A 23,723-nucleotide genomic window follows, 5' to 3' on the forward strand; every position below is an offset into this window, starting at 1 on the left:
AAGCCTTGGTTTAATCACGCTTGTTCTCGTGCTGTCAAAAATAGAGAGGCAGCTCACAAAAGGTACCAGAGCCTTCGAACTCCCGCTAACCATGACCTTTACATTTCTGCCCGGAATCGTGCCAAATCTATTCTTCGACTCACCAAAACCTTTTTCATCCACAGCAAATGTCAAAACCTTGCTTTTTCTAATTCTTCTCGGGACTTCTGGTACCTAGCCAAAAATATCTCCTTCAATTTCATTTCTTCAACTTTCCCTCCTCTCCTTAACCCTGACGGCAGCACCGTCGTCTCAACTATCTCTAAGGCTGAATTCTTTGCTCAGACACTGTAAGAACTCCACCCTGGACGATTCTGGGCATATTCCTCCTACTCATCCCCCCTCTGACTCCTTTATGCCTGTTATTAAGATTCTTCCAAATGATGTTTTCTATGCCCTCCCTGGCCTCAACTCTCAGAAGGCTTATGGACCTGATGGAGTGCCTCCTATTGTCCTTAAAAACTGTGCTTCTGTGCTGACACCCTGCCTGGTCAAACTCTTTCGTCTCTGCCTATCAACATCTACCTTTCCTTCCTGCTGGAAGTATGCCTTTGTACAGCCTGTGCCGAAGAAGGGTGACCGTTCCGATCCCTCAAACTACCGCCCTATAGCTTTACTTTCCTGTCTATCTAAAGCTTTTGAATCAATCCTTAACCGGAAGATTCAAAAGCACCTTTCCACTTCTAACCTTCTATCTGATCGCCAGTATGGATTCCGCAAGGGGCGTTCTACTGGCGATCTTCTTACTCTCTTAACTGATTCTTGGTCATCCTCTCTTAGCCATTTCGGTGAAACTTTCTCAGTTGCGCTAGTCATATCGAGAGCTTTCGATAGAGTCTGGCACAAGTCTTTGCTTTCTAAACTGCCCTCTTTCGGATTCTATTCCTCTTTCTGTTCCTTTATCTCCAGTTTCCTTTCCGGCCGTTCTATCTCTGCTGTGGTAGACGGTCACTGCTCTTCCCCTAAACCTATCAACAGTGGTGTTCCACAGGGCACTTGTCATATCACCCACTCTCTTCCTGTTATTCATCAATGCTCTTCTTTCCATAACCAACTGTCCTATCCACTCATATGCTGACGACTCCACTCTGCATTATTCAACTTCTTTCAATAAAAAACCTTCTCAACAGGAATTACATGACTCCAGACTGGAGGCTGCAGAACGCTTAACCTCAGACCTTGCTATCATTTCCGATTGGGGTAAGAGAAACCTTGTGTCCTTCAATGCCTCGAAAACTCAATTTCTCCACCTATCAACTCGACACAATCTTCCAAACACCTATCCCCTATTCTTCGACAACACTCAGCTGACACCCTCTTCAACACTAAATATCCTCGGTCTATCCTTAACTCAAAGTCTTAACTGGAAACTTCACATCTCCTCTCTCACTAAATCAGCTTCCTTGAGGTTGGGCGTTCTATATCGTCAGGCTCTTCGTCTCATCAGCTCTCCTCCTTTTACTGATAGTCTTCTACCTCTTAAATTCCGCCGCCATGTTGCCTCTCTTTTCATCTTCTATCAATATTTTCCCGCTGACTGCTCTTCTGAATTTGCTAACTGCATGCCTCCCCCCCTCCCGCGGCCTCGTCACACACGACTTTCTACTCAAGCTCATCCCTATACAATCCAAACCCCTTATGCAAGAGTTGACCAGCATCTTCACTCTTTCATCCCTCACGCTGGTAAACTCTGGAACAATCTTCCTTCATCTGTATTTCCTCCTGCCTACGACTTGAACTCTTTCAGGAGAAGGGTATCAGGACACCTCTCCTCCCGAAATTGACCTCTCTTTCGGCCACTCCTCTGTACTCTTTTTAGGAGCAGTAAGTAGCGGGCTTTTTTTCATTATTGTTTTCTTTTTTTTTTATGCACTTGAACTGTCTCCTTTGCTGGAAAAAAAAAGGAGAAGAAGTAGTAGCAGTGTTGTGCGCACTACCGCTACAGCTACTCATTTCTAAATGTACTGCACTACCGCTACTACTGCCTCTACCGCTGCTTGTGAACAATACGTACTGAAATAACATAATTCTCTTTTATAGATAGTTACGTTCCACGTCCTTGATAGAGTACTGAGTAAGTCACTTTACACTTCCTGTACGTGAGGCTAGAAGATTCACTCCCCTCCCTCGGCTGTGCTTGTTGACTCACCCAGTTTTTACCAGTCTCCAAGGCTTCGTGAGCCGTGATAGGAATATCCACGAGTGACTAATCACTTACTGTCCACAGGTAGGCAGCCAGCCACACCTCCAGTTGCAGATTCACAACTGAGCGAACGTTAGGTGACTGACAAGAGTGACGGGCCGCGGCTCAGCCCACTGAACTGTACATGTTTCATTCGCGTTTTCATCACGTACGTAGTTGGCCCACCCCGAGTAGGGAGTAGCAGTGATGCCATTTTAGCGGATTTTCCGCTAAATCTGGCGGAATTGCATGTTATCTAGCGGGAAAAATCTACAATTTACAAGAGTATCTGGCGGATTTTCAAGTCCAATCTAGCGGCAAATTTTTATAGCTTCACCTATCATTTGGGGGATTTTTTAGGCCATCCTAGCGGATTTATAAATTTTGAGTTGGCAACACTAGCGAGTAGTGACTAGCCCTACCTAAAAATGTAGCGCCGCTACCGTTTTTGCCGCTCTTTTTAAAAAAGAGCGGAACTACCGCTACAGCTACCAAAAAAGTAGCTTCGCTACTTTATATAGTAGTCCCGCTACGCCCAACACTGAGTAGTAGTAGTAGTAGTAGTAGTAGTAGTAGTAGTAGTAGTAGTATAAGAAGTAGCAGCAATGGCAGTAGAAGATGGTAAAGAAGAAGAAGGAGAAGAAGAAGAAGAGTTCAAGACCCTCCGTAGTGTGGTGGCAAGCTTGTTGGGAGGGGAGGCAAGTACAGAATACCCATTGATGAAACCAACCAAGATGGTTTCTGGGAACTGGCATATCTACATCCTCGTACCTACAATATATATATATATATATATATATATATATATATATATTTATATATATTTATATATATATATATACATACATATTTGGTATCAAAAGAAAGCAAATTAAATGTATTATTCATAAATGAGAAGAGATATGGCTGATTACTAAAATAAAAAAATTACATGTATAATAAGGCCCTTAATATAGGTTGATTTATATAGTGAAATGACTATAAAAAAATAGTAACTTTTTTTTTATTTAGATATCTTAAAATGGTTTTAATACAAGTTAGTCAACATATTGAAGTGCTTATATATAATTTTTTATGCAGATATATTGATTTTTGTGGCGTCAGGAAGGGTTTTCGTCGCGGCGCGTGAAATGAGTCAGATTCGGCGAATGTCAGTCGCGAGTTCTGGTCGAGCTCGAGCGAAAACTACTGAAGCTACGAGGGCGTGCTTGGTGGCAAATGAAAGCTCTCTTAATAGATTAATAATCAGGAAAAAAATTGCCAAGTATTAAATAAATAAAAAAAGTTATAAGCAAAAAACTAGGACGTGTCCAAATGGCGGCAAAAGGGCCGAAAAACACGCTATTTTGTGACGGCTCGACGACGAATTTAGAATCGAGCTATCAAAACATCCTTCGAGTTGGTCAACCTACATTGCCAAGAGGGGCTACATCCCAAGTTACAGCCTTCTAGAGGCAATAGCAAGGCCACACTAGACAAAAACAGCAAAGTGTCTGGAGTTCGTCAAAATCGCTCTTGACAAAGATTACCACGTTTCGAGCTCTAGCGACGAAACTACTGGGAGCAGAGAAATGTTATGCAATATATTGGAAAGCATATTGGCAGGGCTAAATCATTTGTTAAATACGTTTTTTGAAAAGCTAAAAAAAAAAGGAGTGGGCTTTAAGGTTGGGAACTCAAAAATAGTTTTTTTTCAGAGTCGTTTTTTGCGAATTTATTCGATTTTTTACCCTTTTATTTGCCGTCGATTAATACCACATACATAGAGGGTTCCCAGAGCCTGGATTTTGAAGCAACTGGCGGCCATCTTAGGGTGACGGATGGCGAGACATAGAGAAATTTAACATGACATAGTTATGTCTGCTACTGCTATTATCAAATTAGCAGCGCCTCGGCGATCCTCCGTCAGATAGACTTGTTATTTTCTTGTCCATTTTTTACCCCCTGATTATTGTTACATTGGTACATGTCATATACCATCAGAATTGGAAAAATGTGCTGAATTTGAAACTGTAAACGAAAATCTAATGCAATAAAAAGTACATGGATGACAAGGAGTTGAAGCAAAAAAGGTGAACAAAAATGTATATACACTCCCATGTATTTTTCTCATTATTTTATTGTAGGTATACCTATGTGCAATAAATTTGTGATGATGATATGCAGCAATGTCTCATCAACACAATGATCGGCTCGACTCTAGCATATAACTCTGCGATTAATACCAAAAACTTTTTTGTAGCCCCAGAAATAAGGAAGTTATGGCGATTCGCACCAAAGCGGTTGCTTTTCCAAAATTCGCGTCTTAATGACAAGGGCGCCGCAAAATCAAAAGAGTAAGCCGTCCATTACTTGAGATGTCACTCAAAATAGAAATTTACGTCACGTATGTCACTCACACGCGTGTGGAAGTTATACACCTTCGTGTACTTCTCCTCCCCGCCCTGCGTGGAGGTGGCAGGGCTGCCGCAGGACACGTTCTCGGGGTACTCGCACGGGAAGGAGTTGGCGGAGGCGCGAGCGTTGTAGATCAGCCCGGCGGGACACTCCCTGCGGGTCGCCGTGGTCTCGTCGCCGCCACACTGGTAGAAGCTGCGGCACTGGTCATCGCCTTCGTCAGGAAGGTGGTACGGAGACCGCCCGATGCACCTTGGTGCAGGGGAGCCGGAGATGCACTGGCCTGATATGTGTGTGTGTGTGTGTGTGTGTGTGTGTGTGTGTGTGTGTGTTTCAAAGATAAGGATGAATACAGACTCACCGACGAGGCCAAAACCTAAATATAACATGAGCTGCAAATATTGGTGCAAATAACAACAACAACAATTGAAATTCAACAAGAATCATCATTCATCCACGATTCTAAGTCAAGCTTCCTCAGTTCTGGCCGCGACCCGGTTATGGGTCCAGGTGCATCTCCACTCGCTGGGTCACCTCCTCAACAGACATGCACGACCGAGGGTTAGGGAGTTCCCCACAACAAACAAGGCCATAGAGAGCTTTGTAACAGAGTCGTGAGGGCGACGCCTAAGTCTATATATATGTATATAAAGACTTACGGCGACGCATCAAGAAAAGCTGAAGACCATTTCTCTAGTCACTGCGTCAGTGCGTATAGAGCCTTAGACACTAGAGTCTAGTGTCAAAGGCTCTATACGCACTAACACGCCAGACACATCACTCACCGGACACGAGCTCATATTGGCAGTGCAGGAGTCTTGAGACTTGCAACGCTGCAGGAATGTCACAGGGATCGGCGTCGTGGGCACGGGCGGGGTTGTACAGCTGCCCCGCGGGACACTGCCTGGACACCTTCGAGCCGTCGCCAACACATTCGTAGAAGGTATCGCAGCGGAATAAGTCAGAGAAGGTTGTCACGCCCTCCGTGGGACATGTAGAGCCTGGAGATAATTGTATGATTGTGTCTGTCTGTGTTTCTGTGTGTGTGTGTGTGTGTGTGTGTGTGTGTGTGTGTGTGTGTGTGTGTGTGTGAAAACTGGGATTAATATAGAGGCACTCAGCAATGAGGTCAAAGCCCCCTCAAAAAATGAATATATAAAAACTTCAACAAATATCAACACAAAACAACCTCAACACTGTCCACAAGAATCACCAGTTTGTATAGCGTTTGACAATCGTCAGTCACTCATTCATTCTTAATCTGTAAACCAATCAATAGACTGTGTAGACCAAGCACTCACGGAGGTGGTAGCACTCAGCCAGCCTCTGCACAGTCAGGTCGTAGGGCGGGACGCAGGGATCGGCGTCGTTGGCACGGTCCAAGTTGTACATCAGCCCTGCCGGACACTGCCTCAACGTAAGGTTCCCCGCCATACACGTGAAGTACTTGTCGCAGCTGTGCGCGTAGTCGGCGGTTGTCACGCCCTCCGCGGGACATGGCAGTAAATCTGGTGTGTGTGTGTGTGTGTGTGTGTGTGTGTGTGTTCCAAAGATCAAGGATGGACATCAGAAACACACCGGCCAGTGCCAGAACATGAGCAGCAAGTATATCTCAAACAACAACCTCGAGAGTATCAAGAAAAATCATTCACTCTCTATCAGAGAATCTTAATCAGGAACAGAGTCAACCACACACACACACACACACACACACACACACACACACACACACACGAGAAACGTGTTAAACAGTTATATTATAACATAAATGAGAGGAAGAAAAAACGTGCGGAGTGGGAATTGTCCTGAGGGAAATATGTCCAGGGAGTTTGTCAAGGCGGAAAATGTCCAGGGAGAGTTTGTCAAGGGGGAAAATGTCCAGGGAGAGTTTGTCATGGGGGAAAATGTCCAGGGGAACATTACCGTCACCCAGCAAATAAAGCCTTAACAGCAACATTTTAGCGCGTGGCGAGCACTGAGTAACCCAAGGGCCGGTTCATGCGAGCATTGCTTCACTCCGCCCCTGCATCTCCTGTTCCCAATTTTAGGATCCGTTTGCCGTGTTTTCGGGACCACCGCGCGGACGGCGTCAACATGATCCCTGAGTGATCCTTGTTCCCGAGACCCAGCGCACCTTGACCCCAGCCCTCTTGGCTATGGTTTTGACTCCAGCCCTCTTGGCTATGGTTCTGGATAAATCAAACGGAATATCACATTAAGTTCAATAAAGGAATGAAACGGCATAGTGGGCGACCTAGAATCCGAGGATTTTTTCTATTGTATTAAAAGATATTTCCTCAAACACGTTGTGACAGCCCTCTAGAACTGCCAAGATTTTAGATTCAGTCTTAACCTACGTACAATGAGAGACAGAGAGTATGCTTGGTGAGCGAGCTCCCGGCACTCACCCACTGTCTTAAGCGTCTCATTGCTTCCACTGGCACCGAGAGCTGGCTGTGTCCTTATCAAAGCCCTTCGTCCACGTGTACACTGAGGGTTAGCCTAGACGATCAATTGTCGGTAAAGTGCATCCCTCAATTGTTTCCTTATAGGTTTTGGGTGATTAGGTTGTGTAGATTAGTTCAGGCTTAACTAGCCTGGGTAAAGTTAGGGTAAATTAAGTTAAGGTTGAACTTGGGGAGGTTAGAGAAATAGAGGGTAAAGAGGGATGCACATTACCAAAAACTTCCCGGTTAGGTTAAGTTAGTTTAGTGTTAGCCTTTAAGTTACGTTAGGCTTATCCTGGCATACTATACAGAGCAAAAGAGCTACAGAAACACTAGGTTTGTCTGTGAAAACAATGCACTTTACCGAGAATTCACCTTCTACTTGTCGGCTCACGTGTCTACTTCTAATAGTCTGTTCTTTAGCACAAATGGGCTTCACAAGTGTCTTCTTGTATTTTCCTTTATCAAATACATTACATAAACACCGGGAAGTAGTCAGACTGCTCATTACTGGGTACTGAGTCTTCAGCTCTCGGGCTACATCGGGGAACAGCTTTTGCCGAAGCATGTGCTTGGGGTAGTCAGCATATCTTGGGTCCCAAAGGATTCCATACTTTTCTACAATCTCACACAGGGATGCTACCACATTTTTCAGCCCACACAACTCGACAGACATTATGTTTAGGTGTGATTTTGACGCGAGAAGGGACCCAAAACTTCGGGGTTCAGCAGGTTCAGGCGGTCACGTCGGAGCAAGGAACTTGTTGACAAAAAGTGGTGGCGAGTATGTGTTAGGGAACAGCTGGTGCTGAGACGCTCGTGTGAAACGCCCTTTTTAAAGGCTGACTCAAGCGGCGCGTGACTGGCCTTACAGGGCAACTAAGGCAATGAAACCGGTCTTTTTGGTGCAGGTCTTTAGAGTAACACCAAACACTCGTCACTCACCAAAGACTCTGCTGCAGCCGAAGAGGTCAGTAGCATCCAGGTTGTCGGGCAAGTCACAGGGCTGAGTCTCGTTAGCCAGGGCGGGGTTGTAGAGCAGCTCTTGAGGGCACTCCCCTGACGTCTCCGAGCCCTCAACACACTGAAGGTACTTGTCGCAGTGTGGGAAATCGCGGAGGGTTGTCATACCCGCCGCTGGACACACCGGGGTACTGACAAATCCTCCTGCTCCTCCTCCTGTGTGTGTGTGTGTGTGTGTGTGTGTGTGTGTGTGATACAAGCATTATTTATTGCACTTCGTAATTCCAGTCCCATTTCTACATATGCCCACATACACACTACGGAAGTATATCATTGTCTTAACGCTATTGAGCCCATTACACATAATTACAGTGCCAAAATATTATCACGCTAGGACCTTGGTCACCCGCGGAAACAAGAGGCTTCCCACCCACTACAAAGGCAGGCACTGCTGACAACAGTCCCGTCCCTTCCCACTCCCTGTCCGGCCCCGTATAGCCACTGGCATGCCCTTATCCTATACTTTTCACACTTCAAAATTTTGAAATGAAAGTTTCCATTTTTTCAAGACTAAATACCCGACTAAATACCCTACGGTTGATCTCGATTCACTGCCACTTAGTACTTTTAGTTACCTTGGTCTATAATTCCACAAACCCTTCTCAAGTATCTTGGTCAGCAGTACGAAAAAAGGCACATATACGTACCGAGGGGTGCGTAAGACCTGTCGTCTGGTGACCCAGGGCGGATGCTGCCTGCTAAGAGAGCTGGATAGATAGACTAATTAGTAGACTTACACACACACACACACACACACACACACACACACACACACAGAGAGAGAGAGAGAGAGAGAGAGAGAGAGAGAGAGAGAGAGAGAGAGAGAGAGAGAGAGAGAGAGAGAGAGAGAGAGAGAGAGAGAGAGAGAGAGAGAGAGAGAGAAGGGGTGGGGGGGGGCAGACACACACATGCACACTTTATAGTTTCCCAATAATAACAAATTTGTGACGCTGCCAGAAACCCTTGACACGACGCTTTATAGCTGGAGACAAAACCAAAAGGATTCGCTCCTTTGGCCGTAGCTGTCCCCAGAGCTATCGGCAACATTATGAAGGCCAAGGAACGGGGAACAGCGTTTTATTAGAGAGGATGAACACTGCCAACTGGAAACGGGGCGTCACTCAAATCGTTCGCATAATACTTCACAATCTAGGGTGGGAACCGCCTGCTTGGACGACTGCTTAGGCACGACACAAACATCTAAGATGCAGCCAGACGGACAGACTCACAGAAGCTGACGGGAAAAATGTTCAGTCGAACAATCAATGGGGGCACACGCCGAGTGTCGCGTCCCTCCCTGGGTTCCTCCGGACAAGTCTCCTTGCAGGCCCCCTTCTCAGTCTTAGTCGATAGATCCTGCCAGGAGGTACTTAGGAGGAAAACTGTTTCAGGCTTTAAATTGTTTACATTTCACCTCATGGTCAAGCGACGTTCCACTTTCTCAGCTGAGTGTATTTGCATGACACAGGCAGTTACGCGCAGGCAGGCGAACAGGTTCACGGTGGAAGAGGCTTGTGAGGTGGATTGGTTATGTTTCCACAATACCGCATGCCCTAGAGGAGGGTTCGCACAACGCAAACAGTTACGTACACAAAGACTCACGGCAAAGGCTGGCAAGGAGGATTATGTCCAAGATGGGTTTCACAATATTGCATGATATACAGAATTCACTCAATGCAAACAGTTACGTGTACAAAGGTAAACAGACTCACGGCAGAGGCTGGCGAAAAAGAACATTAACACCCACATCTTCTCTCTCCAGGCTCTGAAGACCTACTGGACTGCATTCGTCGTGCCTATTATGACCTTGGCGGCCTTGCAGATAAAGAAAATAATCCTGTTCCTTCTCCTTCACTTCTCCTCATCTGCTGGTGGTAGTGGTGGTGGTGGTGGTGGGTATTGTCATAGTTGTGGTGGTGCTGTGGTGGATCTGGTCATGGTGGTTGCTCTACAAGGTGTTAGATGAGAATATTTTTACCACTCCCTTATCATTCCCTCTCTCCTTATTCTCTGGTGGTGGTGGTGGTGGTAGTGATAGTTATAATCGTGAATGAGGAGGTGTTGTACTTTGGTGGTGGTTGGAGGTGGCAGTGGTGGTAATAGTTATAAACGTTAATGAGGTGGTGGTGTCATGGCTGTGGTGGGGGGGGGGGGATAATTATAAGGGTGAATGATATGTACTTTAGTGTTGGTTAGAGGTGTAGGTGAAAGTGGTACTCAAGGTCAAGAATGAAGGGACTCGTTGTTATATTCTTCAACATTTCGGACCCCCAAGCACACGCACATTTGACAAGGCTTTCGTATGAGTTTTGAGCATTTCCACGGCTAGTTCTCTGACCCTGGTGGTAGTCTGACCCTTCTTCTGTACCCTGAACCTAAGAAACACTCATTAAGACCCGACTGGTCTCCTTTTCAGCCTTTGTAAATAGTTGATCTGTGGGATGGAGGCGTCTGACAACATCGACCTCAAGCAACCGAGTGGGCCAGGCAGGTGAGCAGGTGCAGCCAGGTAGCGAGGTCAGGGATTTTGGGGAACTCTCTCTCTCTCTCTCTCTCTCTCTCTCTCTGTGTTGCATGCTTGTTTGTCTTTTCTTTCCTTTATTTTCTTCCTTTCTTCCGTTCTTTCTCTTTATATTTATTTGTTTGTTTGCTTGTTTGGTGCTTTGTCTATTCTTTCTTTTATATTCTTCTTTTTTTTTCCTTTCCTCTGTTTTACTTTTCTTTTTTTAATTTTTTTTTCTTTCTTCTGTTGTTTCTTTTTTTGTTTATTGGGTTGTTTGTATTTTCTTCCTTTTGTTTCTTTCTTCTGCTCTTTCTTTTTTCTTCTTTTTTCTTCTTCTACGTTTCGGCGCCACCTGATTCAAGTTAAGCGGAAACTCGTATCTCTGCACATTCAAGCGTGTAAACAAATAAACAAACAAACAAACAAATGAATATACAACTAAACAGCCAGGAAGGTTAATACACAGATGAATGAATCGGGAAAAGCTGTTACGTCTTTATTAAACGGAATGGATGTCGACGTGACCCTTTCTCTTTATCTTCTGTTAAATAACTTGAAGGTGCATTTCTCTTCATAACAATTTGCCTATCCTTCTCCTCGTATGCCTTTTTCCTTCCATTTCCTTTGCTTTCTCTTTACCATCGCGTGGTGACATTATTAACAACCAAAATCGGTAGGCAAAGAAAAAGAAGCATTGCACGAAATCGAGACAGCGACGAACGTGTTACACTGGGCAATATTGCTTCTCTTGTTAGGGACACTCTCACACTCCGACATGATGGGGTTAGTAATCTTCCAAATCAGTACCAAATACTTCGAAAATTCCTTGTGTAGTGTTTGGTGCTCGTGTTTAAGTTAAGAAATTTGAGGAAGCTATGCGGGGAAAACTCTTGTGTATCTGGCCTTGCACCGAAAACCTAAGCATTGTGGGGAGTGTGAGGTGGAACGGTTTGGTTCGGGGGGTTACAAAGCCACTGTGATGGAGTGTGGAATTGGCTCTTAGTCACCGGTATTGATTTTAATCTGCTATATTCTTTGAGATCGATTTAGTAAGCATAAGTTACAGTACCTATTCCTTGCCTCATCAGGGGAACAAAGAACAGAAGTAGAAAACAAAATAAGGAGACAGAGATGCAGGTGAGAATGAAGCAGAAGAAGAAAAAGAAGAACACCACCACCAACAAAATTAAAAGTAGAACAAGGACAAGAATAAGAAGAAAAAGAACAAGAAGAGCAGGAACAAGAACAAGAACAGGAACAGAAGAACAAGAAAAAGAACAACAACAACAATAAAGCCATAGTAGCAGTTGTAGTCCGGCAGCTTAGTCCCAGATTTTTCAATGATGTGGACATTCCGGACAAAAGCACCAAACTTTGCTCATTTGTAGTTCAATACCTTAACTTCCAATCTGTCCCCGGAACCAAGTCAAACAACCAAATTTTGGCGGCCATTTTGGGAATTTAAGATGGCCGCCAACTAAAAATCAAATAATTACAACTAGATGTATTTATATAAAGATATAACTCCAAAACCTACATATTTCGATGACAGAAATGCAGTTCACTAATTAAAATTATCCTTAAATGATTATATAATGTAAAAAAACTAAAACAAATAAAATAAAATATATACAGCAAATTTATAATATGTTTTTTTTCTGTTTTGCAGATTGTGTGTGAACAGGGATTGGAGTAAATGCCTGGTTTGTCAAGAGAAGAAGGATGAGATCATTAGATGTCCACTCAATGTTGTTAGTGGTGGAAAAACTGAAGCATATGCAATATTTCTAAAGACTGTCAGTGCTTTTAAGAATCTGGGAAGTCTACCAGTTCCTCTTCTCTTCGATGAAAACTTAACTGTGACGATCTAGTTCAAAACAAAGCTGTGTGGCACAAGTCATGCCATGTTAAGTTTAGTAAAGAAAAGCTGGAATGGGTTTCAAAAAAGAGAGAAAGGGCGGATGAAGGCGAAACAAATTCATCTAAGAAGCGGGTTCATCGACGCCCTATAGACAAATCTGCATGTTTGTTTTGCCAGCAATCACATGGACACCTACACGAATTCAGCACATTTGGTGCTGATGTTAATTTACGAACGATGGCTACAGAACTCAGTGACACAGAACTAATATCTAGGATAGGAGGCGGTGATCTTGTGGCAATTGAAGCCAAGTATCATTTACACTGCTTGACATTTTATCGAATATCTTACCGCTCACCATTACGACAAAAAGAAATAGAGAAAGAAGGCTCTGAAGAAAACTTGATGAAAGCAAAAGCATAAGTTGAAGTTGTTGATCACATAGAAAATTACATAAAAGAAGAAATATTTCAAATGAGGTTTTCTGTGTTATTTGATCTGTATCAAGAACGACTACTAGACTTGGGCGTTGACAAAGAAATGAACAGAGGACGATTCAGAGAGATCATGGAATATTTCCCATATGCCGAGTGTGACGGCCGGGCTTCTCCCGCCGCCTTGTTTTATTCTTTTCCACAGAGACGGGCGGTCACCACGTGGCTCGCCCATGTGACGCCTTTATTTGGGCCGGTATTTTCCGGATTCTCTGGTATTTCCACCCACGCCGACCCAGCATGAACTGGATATTTCCGGTTGGGGGAGCGGAATATTCCCACCCGCCGACCTTTTTCCCGCGCGCGGGCACAGCTCCTCGCACCAGCCCGCCTGGCCCGGGGTCAATGTTGCCACCGGGCTGTTCTTTTCATTTATATCTCTTCTGCTCGTTTTCAATGTATTGTAACATATTATGTATATTTTATTTTATGTTTAGGTTAGGATATTTCTGTATTGTATTGAAACTGTATTTTGAGTTGTCGTGGGGTAGTTTTTGTCCCGCACCGCCAGCGACGTCTGGCGGCGTCGCCCTAATATAAGGAGTGACCCGAGGTCATTCGGCCTTCCCGATCCCGACCCTGTTCCCGCTACGGCGCTACCGTTCACGTCGAGATAGGAGGGAGGCCGGCTCCTCTCTCTCCCCTTTTGTGTTCCTGCAGCGCCTTCTGTAGTTTTTCCACGCCTGCAAGCGTGTGTGTTTTCTTTTACGGGAGAGAGAGAGAGTCGTTAGTGTTTTAAGGAAAGGTTTTCATTTTGTGTGTGTGTTTTCGTGTGCTATTTTTAGTGTTTCCGTGTTTATCACGCTTTTGCCTTTGTGTTCAATGCTGCCCCTCGTCCACGTGTTTTCAATAGTGTTTTGTGCTTACGTTGTTATTTGATTCATGTTTTTTAAAGGAGTGTTTGCTAAAGTAATCTTGGGTTTACTTTTCTTTTGTAATTAATATAAATATTAACTTTTTGTAAATATATAGTCTTTAGTAATTTTTGCGTTTCCGTTTAACCATTTCCTTTGTTTTAAGTTATTCATTTTCCTTTTATTGTTGTTCGGTTAAGGGGAAAAGAACCTGGTGTTTTGAGGCCTAACCAACCCAATTTTGTTTTGTCTTTGGGTTTTATTTGTAACTTTTCCCAAGACCCCTGACCACACCAGTCTTACGACACTGGTGACGTAACACCAGGAACAAAGTGATGGCAAGAACAAAATCTTAGTTTTTCCGCAGAGAATTCAGCAATTGCTCAGAGACACAATGGAAGAGGATTTTGAAGCAGATACTTTAATTCTTGCAAAAGCTGAATCACAACTTTGCTGGATTCAAATTTGAAGGGGCCTTTCCATCTGGTTGTCAACAGGAATCGGTGCATACTTCACTGAAAACCCTTGTATCCATGCTAACGAATGGTGCTGACATTAAAGATCAAACACCAGAAGACTCCCTTGCAACACTCAGCATCTCTCAACTTATCCTTTATAATTTTAGGAAGCATGCATCATCATCTACGGTTCGCCATTCTTTGGAAAGAGAAATACCATTGCCTCTATCTTGGTTTAAAAATTCATACTAAAATTCGGTCTAAATTGTTAATTACGCAACTCCATGACTTGGGGTCTCGGTGTAAGTTACGACCGAATTCTTCAGGTTGAAAGCCAGCTTGCAACAGCACATCAGGAGGGTCACATACCAAGGAGGAATATGTTCGACCTGTGAGATAAATGAACAGAACCGTCCAACTCCTGGAGGATGGGGGTGGACATTCAGCAGAGAATCCCAGTCATGGACGCCGGTTTGGATAAAAATACCTGCAGCATCAAAAGCTTGTAGCGAATTGGTTAAATGTGGTTGCAAAAGCAAGAGTGGATGTAGTACCAGGTGTGCTTGCAAGAAGGCCAAATGGAAGTATACAGAACTGTGTAGCTGCAAATGTGAAAAATGAGAGGGACATCCGTACCAAAAGATAATTATATGCTCATAAATTCCTTATTTGACCAATTGTACAATGGTTCTTCAAAATTATGGTACTCAACTGACCGTATTTTGTTTTTAATTATGGAAGTATAGGTATTTGGTTTATATTATGAAGATATCTTATTGAACCTGATTGAAAGGGTTAATTAATCCATTTCTTGATCTTGTGTTAGAGATCATCGTATTTTATGTAGGCATATAGCTCATAATGATTCATGATAGTATGGAAGCATAAATAATAGTTCAACATAAACGTCGTCAAGTAAAAACTATTCTTTTGTTTATCTTTATTAGCCTTCCGTTTTCCTGGATATATATATATATATATATATATATATATATATATATATATATATATATATATATATATATATATATATATATATATATATATATATATATATATCATGGAAATGTTAATTTTTGGATATTTATTGATAGATTCATGACCATTTCTTTCTGTAAAAAAACAAATCACAATTTTCACCATGTACTGTAGAAGATGAGCTTTGTTATAAAACAAATTTTGATCAGTTTAAAACTTCTTTTACTGGTATTATTAGTATCCCCATTAGCATATAATTTGACTCCAAACATACCAAGGGAATTGTCTAGTGAAGGTCATAACAAAATTTCCATTTTGTCTGTGGCGGCCATCTTTAAAACCAATATGGCGGCCAAATAATGGTCTCTGAGTATGGTTCCGGGGATATTATTTATTGGTGACCCAAAATGTACAAGTATGCAAAATATGGTGCTTTTGTCCGGAATGTCCACTTCAACTTGTTAAGCTGCCTCACAATAGAAGAGGAGGAGGAAGAAGAAAAAGAGGAAGGTGGCTAAACGGAATGAGGAGGAGGAGGAGGAGGAGTCACCGGCGGCTTCTTCCTGTTCCTCAAGTTCTCGAGGTCCTGTAGGGTGTCCGGCAGGGTGGTGTTGTTGGTCTCAGGCAGAAAGTAGACGATCAAGGCGATGACAGCTCCCGTGACCCCCATCACCATCCCGCTGCCCCACCAAACCACTTGAACCTGAGCGTGACGGGGCAGAAACTGATCACTTGACCCACCACAGCAACGGGGGAGGTAAGATTGATTGATTGATAGTTTATTGTTGCAGGTAAACAACAAGGGAGAAGGGAGGAACATGCCATCCCTACCCCCAGGCAGGACAGAGTGAGATTATACAACTATTAATACATGTGTAGGGAGCACCATGAAATTAAAAAGATACAATGGTAGGAAGGAAAGCACAACAAGGGAAGATGAAATGGAGAGTATGATAAAAGAAAAGAGAATGGAAGAGAGAAGAAAGGAAGGACGTTTGAAGAAGAAGATGAAAATGAAGAAGACGAAGAAGAGGAACAAGAAAAAGAAGAAAAAGTTGACGTTTAGGAAGGATAAAAACAATAATAAGTTAGACGAGTGTGAAAATGAGTAAAAAAATAATAAAAACAAGATCCATCACCAAGGAGTTAATTTACACACACACACACACACACACACACACACACACACACACACACACACACACACAGAAATAAACAAACAAACACACACAAACACGTACAATATGACCCAAAGAGTTCTCAGTCAATCATTTTCTTTCGTTTCTTCTCCCCTTATTTTCCTTTCCTTGTTTTTTTCCCCTCCAAATCCCTCCCTTCGTCTTCCCTTCCTTTCCTTTCACTTCCCTTTCCTTGCATTTTCTCTTCCCTCCAAATCCCTACTTCCATCCTTTCTTCCCTTCCTCCTCGTTTACCTTTCCTTGTTCTCTCTCTCTCTCTCTCTCTCTCTCTCTCTCTCTCTCTCTCTCTCTCTCTCTCTCTCTCTCTCTCTCTCTCTCTCTCTCTCTCTCTCTCTCTCTCTCTCCAAATCTTTACCTCCGTCCTACCGTTCCTTTCCCCTTATTTTCCTTCCCCTCTATTCTCTCTTTGTCTCTTTTCCTCCTTCCTCCCTCCGTCTCACTCGCACGTCACTCTCTCTCCTTTCCACACCAAGGAACACAACGAAGGAAGACAAATAGTAAGGAGTAACGCGAAAGACAAGACGCGCACTCACCAGCAGATCGATCACTAAAGGCGCCGCAATCGAGCCAAGGAAGCCGACGAAGGAGGAGAAGCCGAGGCCCCGCGAGCGTATCACGGTCGGGAAGACTTCGGTGATGTAGAGAACCATGACCTAACACGCAGGGACATGTTTTTAGCACCCAAGGCTACCACTTAGGGAGGGGCAGGAACCGTTAATTTGACTACCGGTAGTACCGGTACCGAAAACTCAGGTACCGTTAATACAGGTACCGGTACCGAAAGGAGTATTATTTTTATCTTAAGAATGCGAGTCTTAGGGTCATATTTTTAAACATTTCGGCGCACAAGGTCACATAATTGGCAAAGCTTTCGTAGGAGTTTGGGACATTTCCAGGGGTAGTTTTATGACCCTGGTGGTAGTTAGATCGTTCTTTTGTACCATGAACCTAAAGAAACACTCATTGGAACCCGATTGACCTCCTTTTCGGCCTTTGGAAATAGTTGATGTGAGAGTCGGAGGCGTCTAGAAATAACGACTTTTGACTGTGAGGAGTAGTGGTATAGGGAACCCTCGCCACTCACCTGGTAGGCAGCGCAGATGAGGAACATTGCGCCCATCACCACCAGCCAGCGCAGCCACACCAGATCTGCCGACGAAGAACAAAAGCTTATAAAGGGCTATAGAATAAGAAGTCGGGACACATTTTTTTTTTTACGGTAGCCAAAATAGCTTAAGCCAAAAGAACACAAACAAAAAGAAGCCTGCTTAGAGCTGCTACACACACACAAAAAAAATCAGAATACACACGCGTACGGAATGACAAAATATGACCAAGATACACGGGGCACTCAGGCTTCTTACCCCAACCCTGTCCAAACACACACAGGTAAGAGCAGGTAGACGAAAGCACGTGCACACGCCCCTTCCTAGACTTCCTGGACAAGAACACAAACCCACCTTCAGGCACAAACAGGTTGGCCACGAGCAGACTGCCACATAGGATAGGACCGACGCCCATTACCAGACGGCGCCCCAGTCGCTGCGTCACGGGCATCACCACCAGTACCGCCACAGCCTCCAGGCCCCCAGAGAGGCCCACGTACATCTCGGCGCTGGTGCTGCGCGTGGCGAAGATGGGAGAGAAGAGAGAGTATTAATATCACTTGGGATACGTGAAAGGGCATCAAGGGAAAAGGGATATTAAAACTAAAAGAGATAATTAGAAAACAAGAGGAAGGAGGGGAGAAAGAAACAATGCTTAAACTGCTAAAAGCCCTATTCACACATAGGCGATCTTGGGACCAAGGCTCTGCAGCCACAAGCTGCAGTGAAACTCCAAGGCTCTGCAGCCACAAGCTGCAGTGATAAGGAAGCACGGCTCTGCAGTGACCTGCAGTAACCACCAAGGATCTGCAGTAAACTCCAACGAACCTGCAGTGGCCTGCCATGTATGTAACTTCACTCTGGTCACTTCATTGTTTCCATCTCCATGGACGAGTGAGCCAACACTCCTAGCAAGCACTTACAACCTGTCTACATCCACTCATCACCTGCAAGTAATGGGTTTCCAGGTTCACTAGGCCACCGGCATTCAAGAAGTAAGAAGTAAACTCAGCGTTACATAAAGATTCACTTAGGTGATAACAAGTATAAAATCTTCTTACAATGAGTTCTAATGAGGATGCCACAGATATTAAGGGTGACCCAGGTAAGGGCCTGGATGAGCAGGAGGATGAGGCAGCATGAAAGAACGAGAACACAAACAGAGAAAGGTATAGATTACACAATTCAGGTGTAAAAGAGTAGGTGTTCAACAAATAAGCGTGCTTGGAAGAGGGCAGCAAACAGTGTCTATGCCAAAGTACAGGGGTTAAGTTGTATTAATGAATAACAGCAATGTATAAAAATTATGGATACAAAGTTTGAAGAGTTTTACAGTGCTTGTGAGAAATTAACTGGAGCTGATCCTCAGTGTAATGAACAAATTACTCAGGAGTTGGATGACTGTGAGAAGTTTAACTTTAATATAATCCATTAAGTTGTAGAGAAAATTAAAGCTCTGCTGCATGAAAATGATTCAGTAACATCTGATGATGATTCCAATGTTTCCAATGTTTCAAAGGGTAAACAGGAGCAGGCTGGAGCTAAGGCAGAGCTTGAGGCTGTATGTAATAATGGAGTGGGTCAGTTGAACCCAAGTCAACTTGACAATGAATGGAAGGGAAAGGAGCAGCAGCAGCTTCAACAGTACCCAAACATTCAGCCTCAAACTCTTGCTGAAGTGAAAGTACAGCCAGTTAAAAAGGAAAAATATAGTCAACCCTTTGACTTAGATGAGGTAAAAGAAGAATTGTATAAATCAGTAGAAAGGATTGTTGATGTTACCTAACAAGAAACTTAACCCTCATGCCAAGGTTTTCTCACCAAAAGTTGATTTGCAGGAGTCTGACACACATGTGAACAACGATTCTGGTAATCAGTCAAGAGGTACTGATAATAATGTTAGGCATATTACCCAGCCTTCCCCAGGTTCAGTCAGTCAGTTAGATGCAATGCAGAGGATAGCAGATATCATGTCAATGAGGCAAACCAGAGAAAACCCTCCACGTCCAGAACCAGAAGTGTTCAAGGGAGACCCGTTAGTTTTCACAACATGGTTAAAAAGTTTTGAAATTTTCATTGAGTCCAGAACTACTGATTTTACTGAAAGGCTCTTTTACCTTGGAAGGTATACAGATGGAGAAGCCAAGGAAGCAATCAGTTGATTACTTCAGTTAAATACTGAAGATGCTTACATAAAAGCTAAGAAAACCCTGAAGGTTAGGTTTGGAAATCAGTTTCTTGTGTCTAATGCCTACAGAAAAAAGTTATATGAGTGGCCAAAAATTCAGCAGAATGATGGCCCAGCACTTAGGAAATTTGCAGATTTCCTGGACAGCTGCAAGACCGCAATGGAAAGCATACCTCTTCTAGTGATTTTAGACGACTCACAGGAGATGTCAAATTATAGAAGAGGTTACCTGTTTCACTAGTTGAGAAATGGAACACAATAGTGTACAAGTATGCTTCTAGAGGTGATGATGATGATAGTGATGATGAAGGTCTAATAGACATAAGTTCTGAACAATATCCTCTCTTTAAAAGGTTCTGTAAGTTCATACGTAGAGAGGCGACAAAGGCATGCAACCCAATATCATTGTACAGTGCAGTAATAGATAAGAATGAAAGGAGCAATGCAGTTGTAGCCAAAGGAAGAAATAGTAGTTCAAGTACTGATAAATCAGGAAACAGAAGTTTCAAGACGGAGGCATATGGTGCTATAAGGGTGAACTTGTATGGTGCTATTAGAAGACAACATAGGTGCCTTTAAGAACGCTTACGCACAGCCCCCGACGCTCGTTTGTTTTGGGTATGCGGACAGTGGGTCTGTCGTTTATAAGAGGATATAAATGTTGACTCAGCGCAAATGGAGTGGTGATTGAATCCGTGGCACTGGAGGTCAGTATCTTTTGCTAATATTTCTATGTCATGACACAATGTTAAGCTATGTAGTGTTCACATACTATGTATAAGAGTGTTAAGAATAGTTTAAGCTATGAATGCAACAATATATGACTTAGGCTTGGTGCAAAGAGCCAGAAAGATTGGGATGTGCGATTTGCATATGTCTGCACTTCTTACAGTTTCACGAGACGCAGTACAGCATACAAAATGGAGAATTCTTTGTCCCAAGCCACATCACAGGAATAAAGGAAAACTATAACAACGACGTTTCTATGTCCTGTTGCCAGTCCATGCATGTCTGCGTGTCTGTGTAAACCAGCCCAAAAGAGTGACTGCTCCATGTCCGCTTCAGAATGATTCGCTGGGAAGAAGCTATCGTACAGCTACTGTGCAGCTGTCGAGCAGCTATTATAACGGTCAAAATTTTTATTTCGTGCCCGATCACTGCAAGAGTGCTGCCCAACCTCACAAAAGCTGCAAGAATGCTACACGATAGCTGGAGGATCACTGCGAGTGCTGCACGATGCCTGCAACACTCCTGCCTGATCTTTGACAAGGTCGCCGACCACGCAGATGGCTGCCCGAAAAATAAGCGCAGCGCTTATTTTTCGTGCTCCTTGCCGACTCACCGTCCAACAGTCGAGGTTCACGGATTTCCCCGGCGACGACTAGACGATGTGCTACGAATATGACCCCGAATGCTGCCGGAATGGCAGTCGGGGAACTGTCGCGTTCAAGATCGTGTATGTGTGAAAGCCGTTCAACGCTCGCAGCGAGCTGTAGCGTCATTTGCTGGTGGTGCTAAACGCTCGCTGCGAGCTCCAGTCGCACTCAAATTTCCCGTGTTTGAAAGTGTTTCAGCAATATTTCTCACCCCACAGCACTGTCAATTCAGTGGGTTTTCCACTAAATTTGGTGGAAAATCATATCAGCCTAGCGCGGAAAATCTACGGACGAGTAGCTGGTGGATGTTGTTGTCCAATATAGCGGCATTTTTGCATAGCTTCACCTATCACCTGACTGATTTTTTGACCAAATAGTTGTAAATTTTGCAGTTGGCAATGCTACCCTGCCAGCATCCCATCGACATCAAGAGATCTACGCAGTTGCCTCAATATGGCTGACCGTCGCGCACGCACTGACTAAGTGTTTACAGGCAACACTCCCTGAACGTGCCTGTACGTTCGCAGGAGAGGCATCCATAACCGAATCTTATAGTAGACCAGGGCCTCCTCTTTCCAATGGTGTTTTTTTTTTTGTTTTTAGCTGTGATGAATAGTTTTTGAGATACAGAGGTTAAAAGAGACCCTCCCCTCCCCCCGTTCGGCTGCCAGAGTGCGCCTGGGGGATAGTCGCCACCCTCGCCACGCGCAATAAAAGGGATAATGAGTAAACAGGTAGTGCTGGGCGTGGCGAAGAAGGGAGAGTATTAGTATCACTTTTTATTGGGATCCATGAAAGGGGGTCAGGGTAAAAGGGATATGAAAATTAAAAGAGAGAGTAGAAAGATCACAAAAGGAGGAAGGGGATAAGAAACAATGCCTAATGAGTAAACAGGTGTTGCTGGGCGTGGCGAAGAAGGGAGAGAAGGGAGAGTATTAGTCCCACTTTTTGTTTGGATCCATGAAAGGGTGTCAAGGGAAAAGGGATATGAAAACTAAGAGAGAACAAAAAAAAAGTTATCTATCTATCTCTATCTTTCTCTATATCTACTTTATCTTTTTTATTATCCTTTCATTCTTTTCTTTCGCTATTAGTTCTAAAATATTGATATATTTTGTTGCAGTCTTCCCATTTGTTTCCTCCCTTCTTTTTTCTTTCCCTCCTCCTCTTCCTCGTCCTCCTCCTCCTCCTCCTCCTCCTATCCTATCCTATGCCTCTGCTTCCAGTCATACACACTCACCTGCTGAAGTAACTCGAGTTCAGCATGACGCTGAAGTACATGAGCGCCAGGAAGAACCAGAGGGCGGCGGTGGTCAATAAGACGCAGAAGGAGGACGGGAAGTCCCGGAACTGCCGAAGGAAGTTGGTGGTGGAGCCCTGGTTGACCACCTCGCCGGGCGCATCCTTCTCTGGGAACACCTGAAACAAGAGGGAATTTGAGCCTTTTTATATTAGATCCACACTCTTAATATCGGGTTCCTATTACGACTGTTTTCCAAGGCCACTAACACATACAAGTGGCCTAAAGAAAGCTCGTATAGGGAACATGGTCTGGGGTATTGATAGTGTTGGAGCTGATCTCAAGGGAAGGGCAGGGTCCATATTCTTAATCGTATCGGGTTCCCATTACGACTGTTTTCTAAGGCCATTAACCCGTACAAGTGGACTAAAGAAAGCTCATATAGGGAACAGGGTCTGGGGTACTGATGGTGGTGGAGCTGATCTCAAGGGAGGGGCAGAGTCCATATTCTTAAACGTATCAGGCTCCCCAACTACGACTATTTTCCAAAGCCACAGAGAAGACTGACCGGGCTACCCGAGAGGAGAGGGTCATTGGAGTCATTGGAAGGGAAACACGCAGAATTTAATGAAGACATAAAACAGTTCATAAGATGCCGTTGTTTTTTTGAGTTGGTAATACTTGACATCTCTTATTGAAAGGTTGAGTTAAAATACTGCCAAGAGAGAGAGAGAGAGAGAGAGAGAGAGAGAGAGAGAGAGAGAGAGAGAGAGAGAGAGAGAGAGAGAGATGTAACAGGTGTGGCCAGACTTACCTGGACCTTGTCGAGGGTGGCCACCAGGTGAGGGGGGAGAGCCACCTTGTCATTATCAGCGGCACGAAGTAACTGCTGGGCTGCCTTGTGGCCCTGTCCGCTCTGGGCCAGCCACCGCGGCGACTCTTCCACCACGCTGTCGAGACAAGGAACTTATTCCATATCCTCATACATTTCGGGGCTTATGCATAATGGTTGTGGGTACTTCCATGGGTAGTTTCATAAGCCTAGTAATACTCTGACACAGCCTCTGCACCATTAATGTGAAAAAAACATTAATGAAAACCCGATTAATCTCTTTTTTGGCCTTTGGAAATAGTTGTTGAGAGCCGAAAGAGTCTGAGAGTAATCGACAAGAGGCTTTAGCCTATCTTCTCATGCATTCCGGAACTTACCCACATTTGGTAAGGGTTTCGTGGAGGTTCTAGGTATTTCCATGAATAGTTTTATAAGATAAATCATAGTTTGACAAGGCCTCTGCACCATGAATGTGAAGAAACACACATAAAAACCCGATTAATCTCTTTTTTTTCGGACTCTGGAAATGTTTACAGTGAGAGCCTA

The 23,723-nt window shown here is 43.9% G+C and overlaps 2 protein-coding genes across 4 annotated transcripts in view; both read right to left on the reverse strand.

Annotated features, from left to right (window-relative positions):
• Positions 1–3,252: 3,252 nt before the first annotated feature.
• LOC127005712 (uncharacterized) lies at positions 3,253–10,092 on the reverse strand. Its single transcript, XM_050874830.1, has 6 exons — positions 9,801–10,092; positions 8,736–8,795; positions 8,011–8,244; positions 5,920–6,126; positions 5,404–5,655; positions 3,253–4,901 (listed from the first exon to the last, which is right to left on the reverse strand). Exons 1-6 carry the CDS (start codon positions 9,835–9,837, stop codon positions 4,582–4,584), a joined length of 1,110 nt encoding a protein of 369 aa, XP_050730787.1. The 5' UTR covers positions 9,838–10,092; the 3' UTR covers positions 3,253–4,581.
• A 5,353-nt stretch (positions 10,093–15,445) lies between these two features.
• Positions 15,446–23,723, reverse strand: part of LOC127005499 (solute carrier family 22 member 3-like) — a 48,211-nt gene continuing 39,933 nt past the window's right edge. Inside the window, exons 2-7 of one of the 3 annotated variants that reach the window (XM_050874405.1) lie at positions 23,160–23,295; positions 22,346–22,524; positions 17,896–18,056; positions 17,520–17,584; positions 16,969–17,088; positions 15,449–15,939 (exon numbers count right to left, since the gene is read on the reverse strand). In XM_050874405.1, the coding sequence (XP_050730362.1) occupies positions 15,751–15,939; positions 16,969–17,088; positions 17,520–17,584; positions 17,896–18,056; positions 22,346–22,524; positions 23,160–23,295 (850 nt within the window). In that variant the 3' untranslated portion in view covers positions 15,449–15,750. Of the gene's footprint in view, positions 15,940–16,968; positions 17,089–17,519; positions 17,585–17,895; positions 18,057–22,345; positions 22,525–23,159; positions 23,296–23,723 lie in introns of those variants that run through there. The other 2 variants (XM_050874406.1, XR_007758573.1) reach the window with 2 other exon arrangements.

The sequence above is a fragment of the Eriocheir sinensis genome, chromosome 30 (assembly GCF_024679095.1).
Source record: "Eriocheir sinensis breed Jianghai 21 chromosome 30, ASM2467909v1, whole genome shotgun sequence".
Lineage (NCBI taxonomy): Eukaryota > Metazoa > Arthropoda > Malacostraca > Decapoda > Varunidae > Eriocheir > Eriocheir sinensis.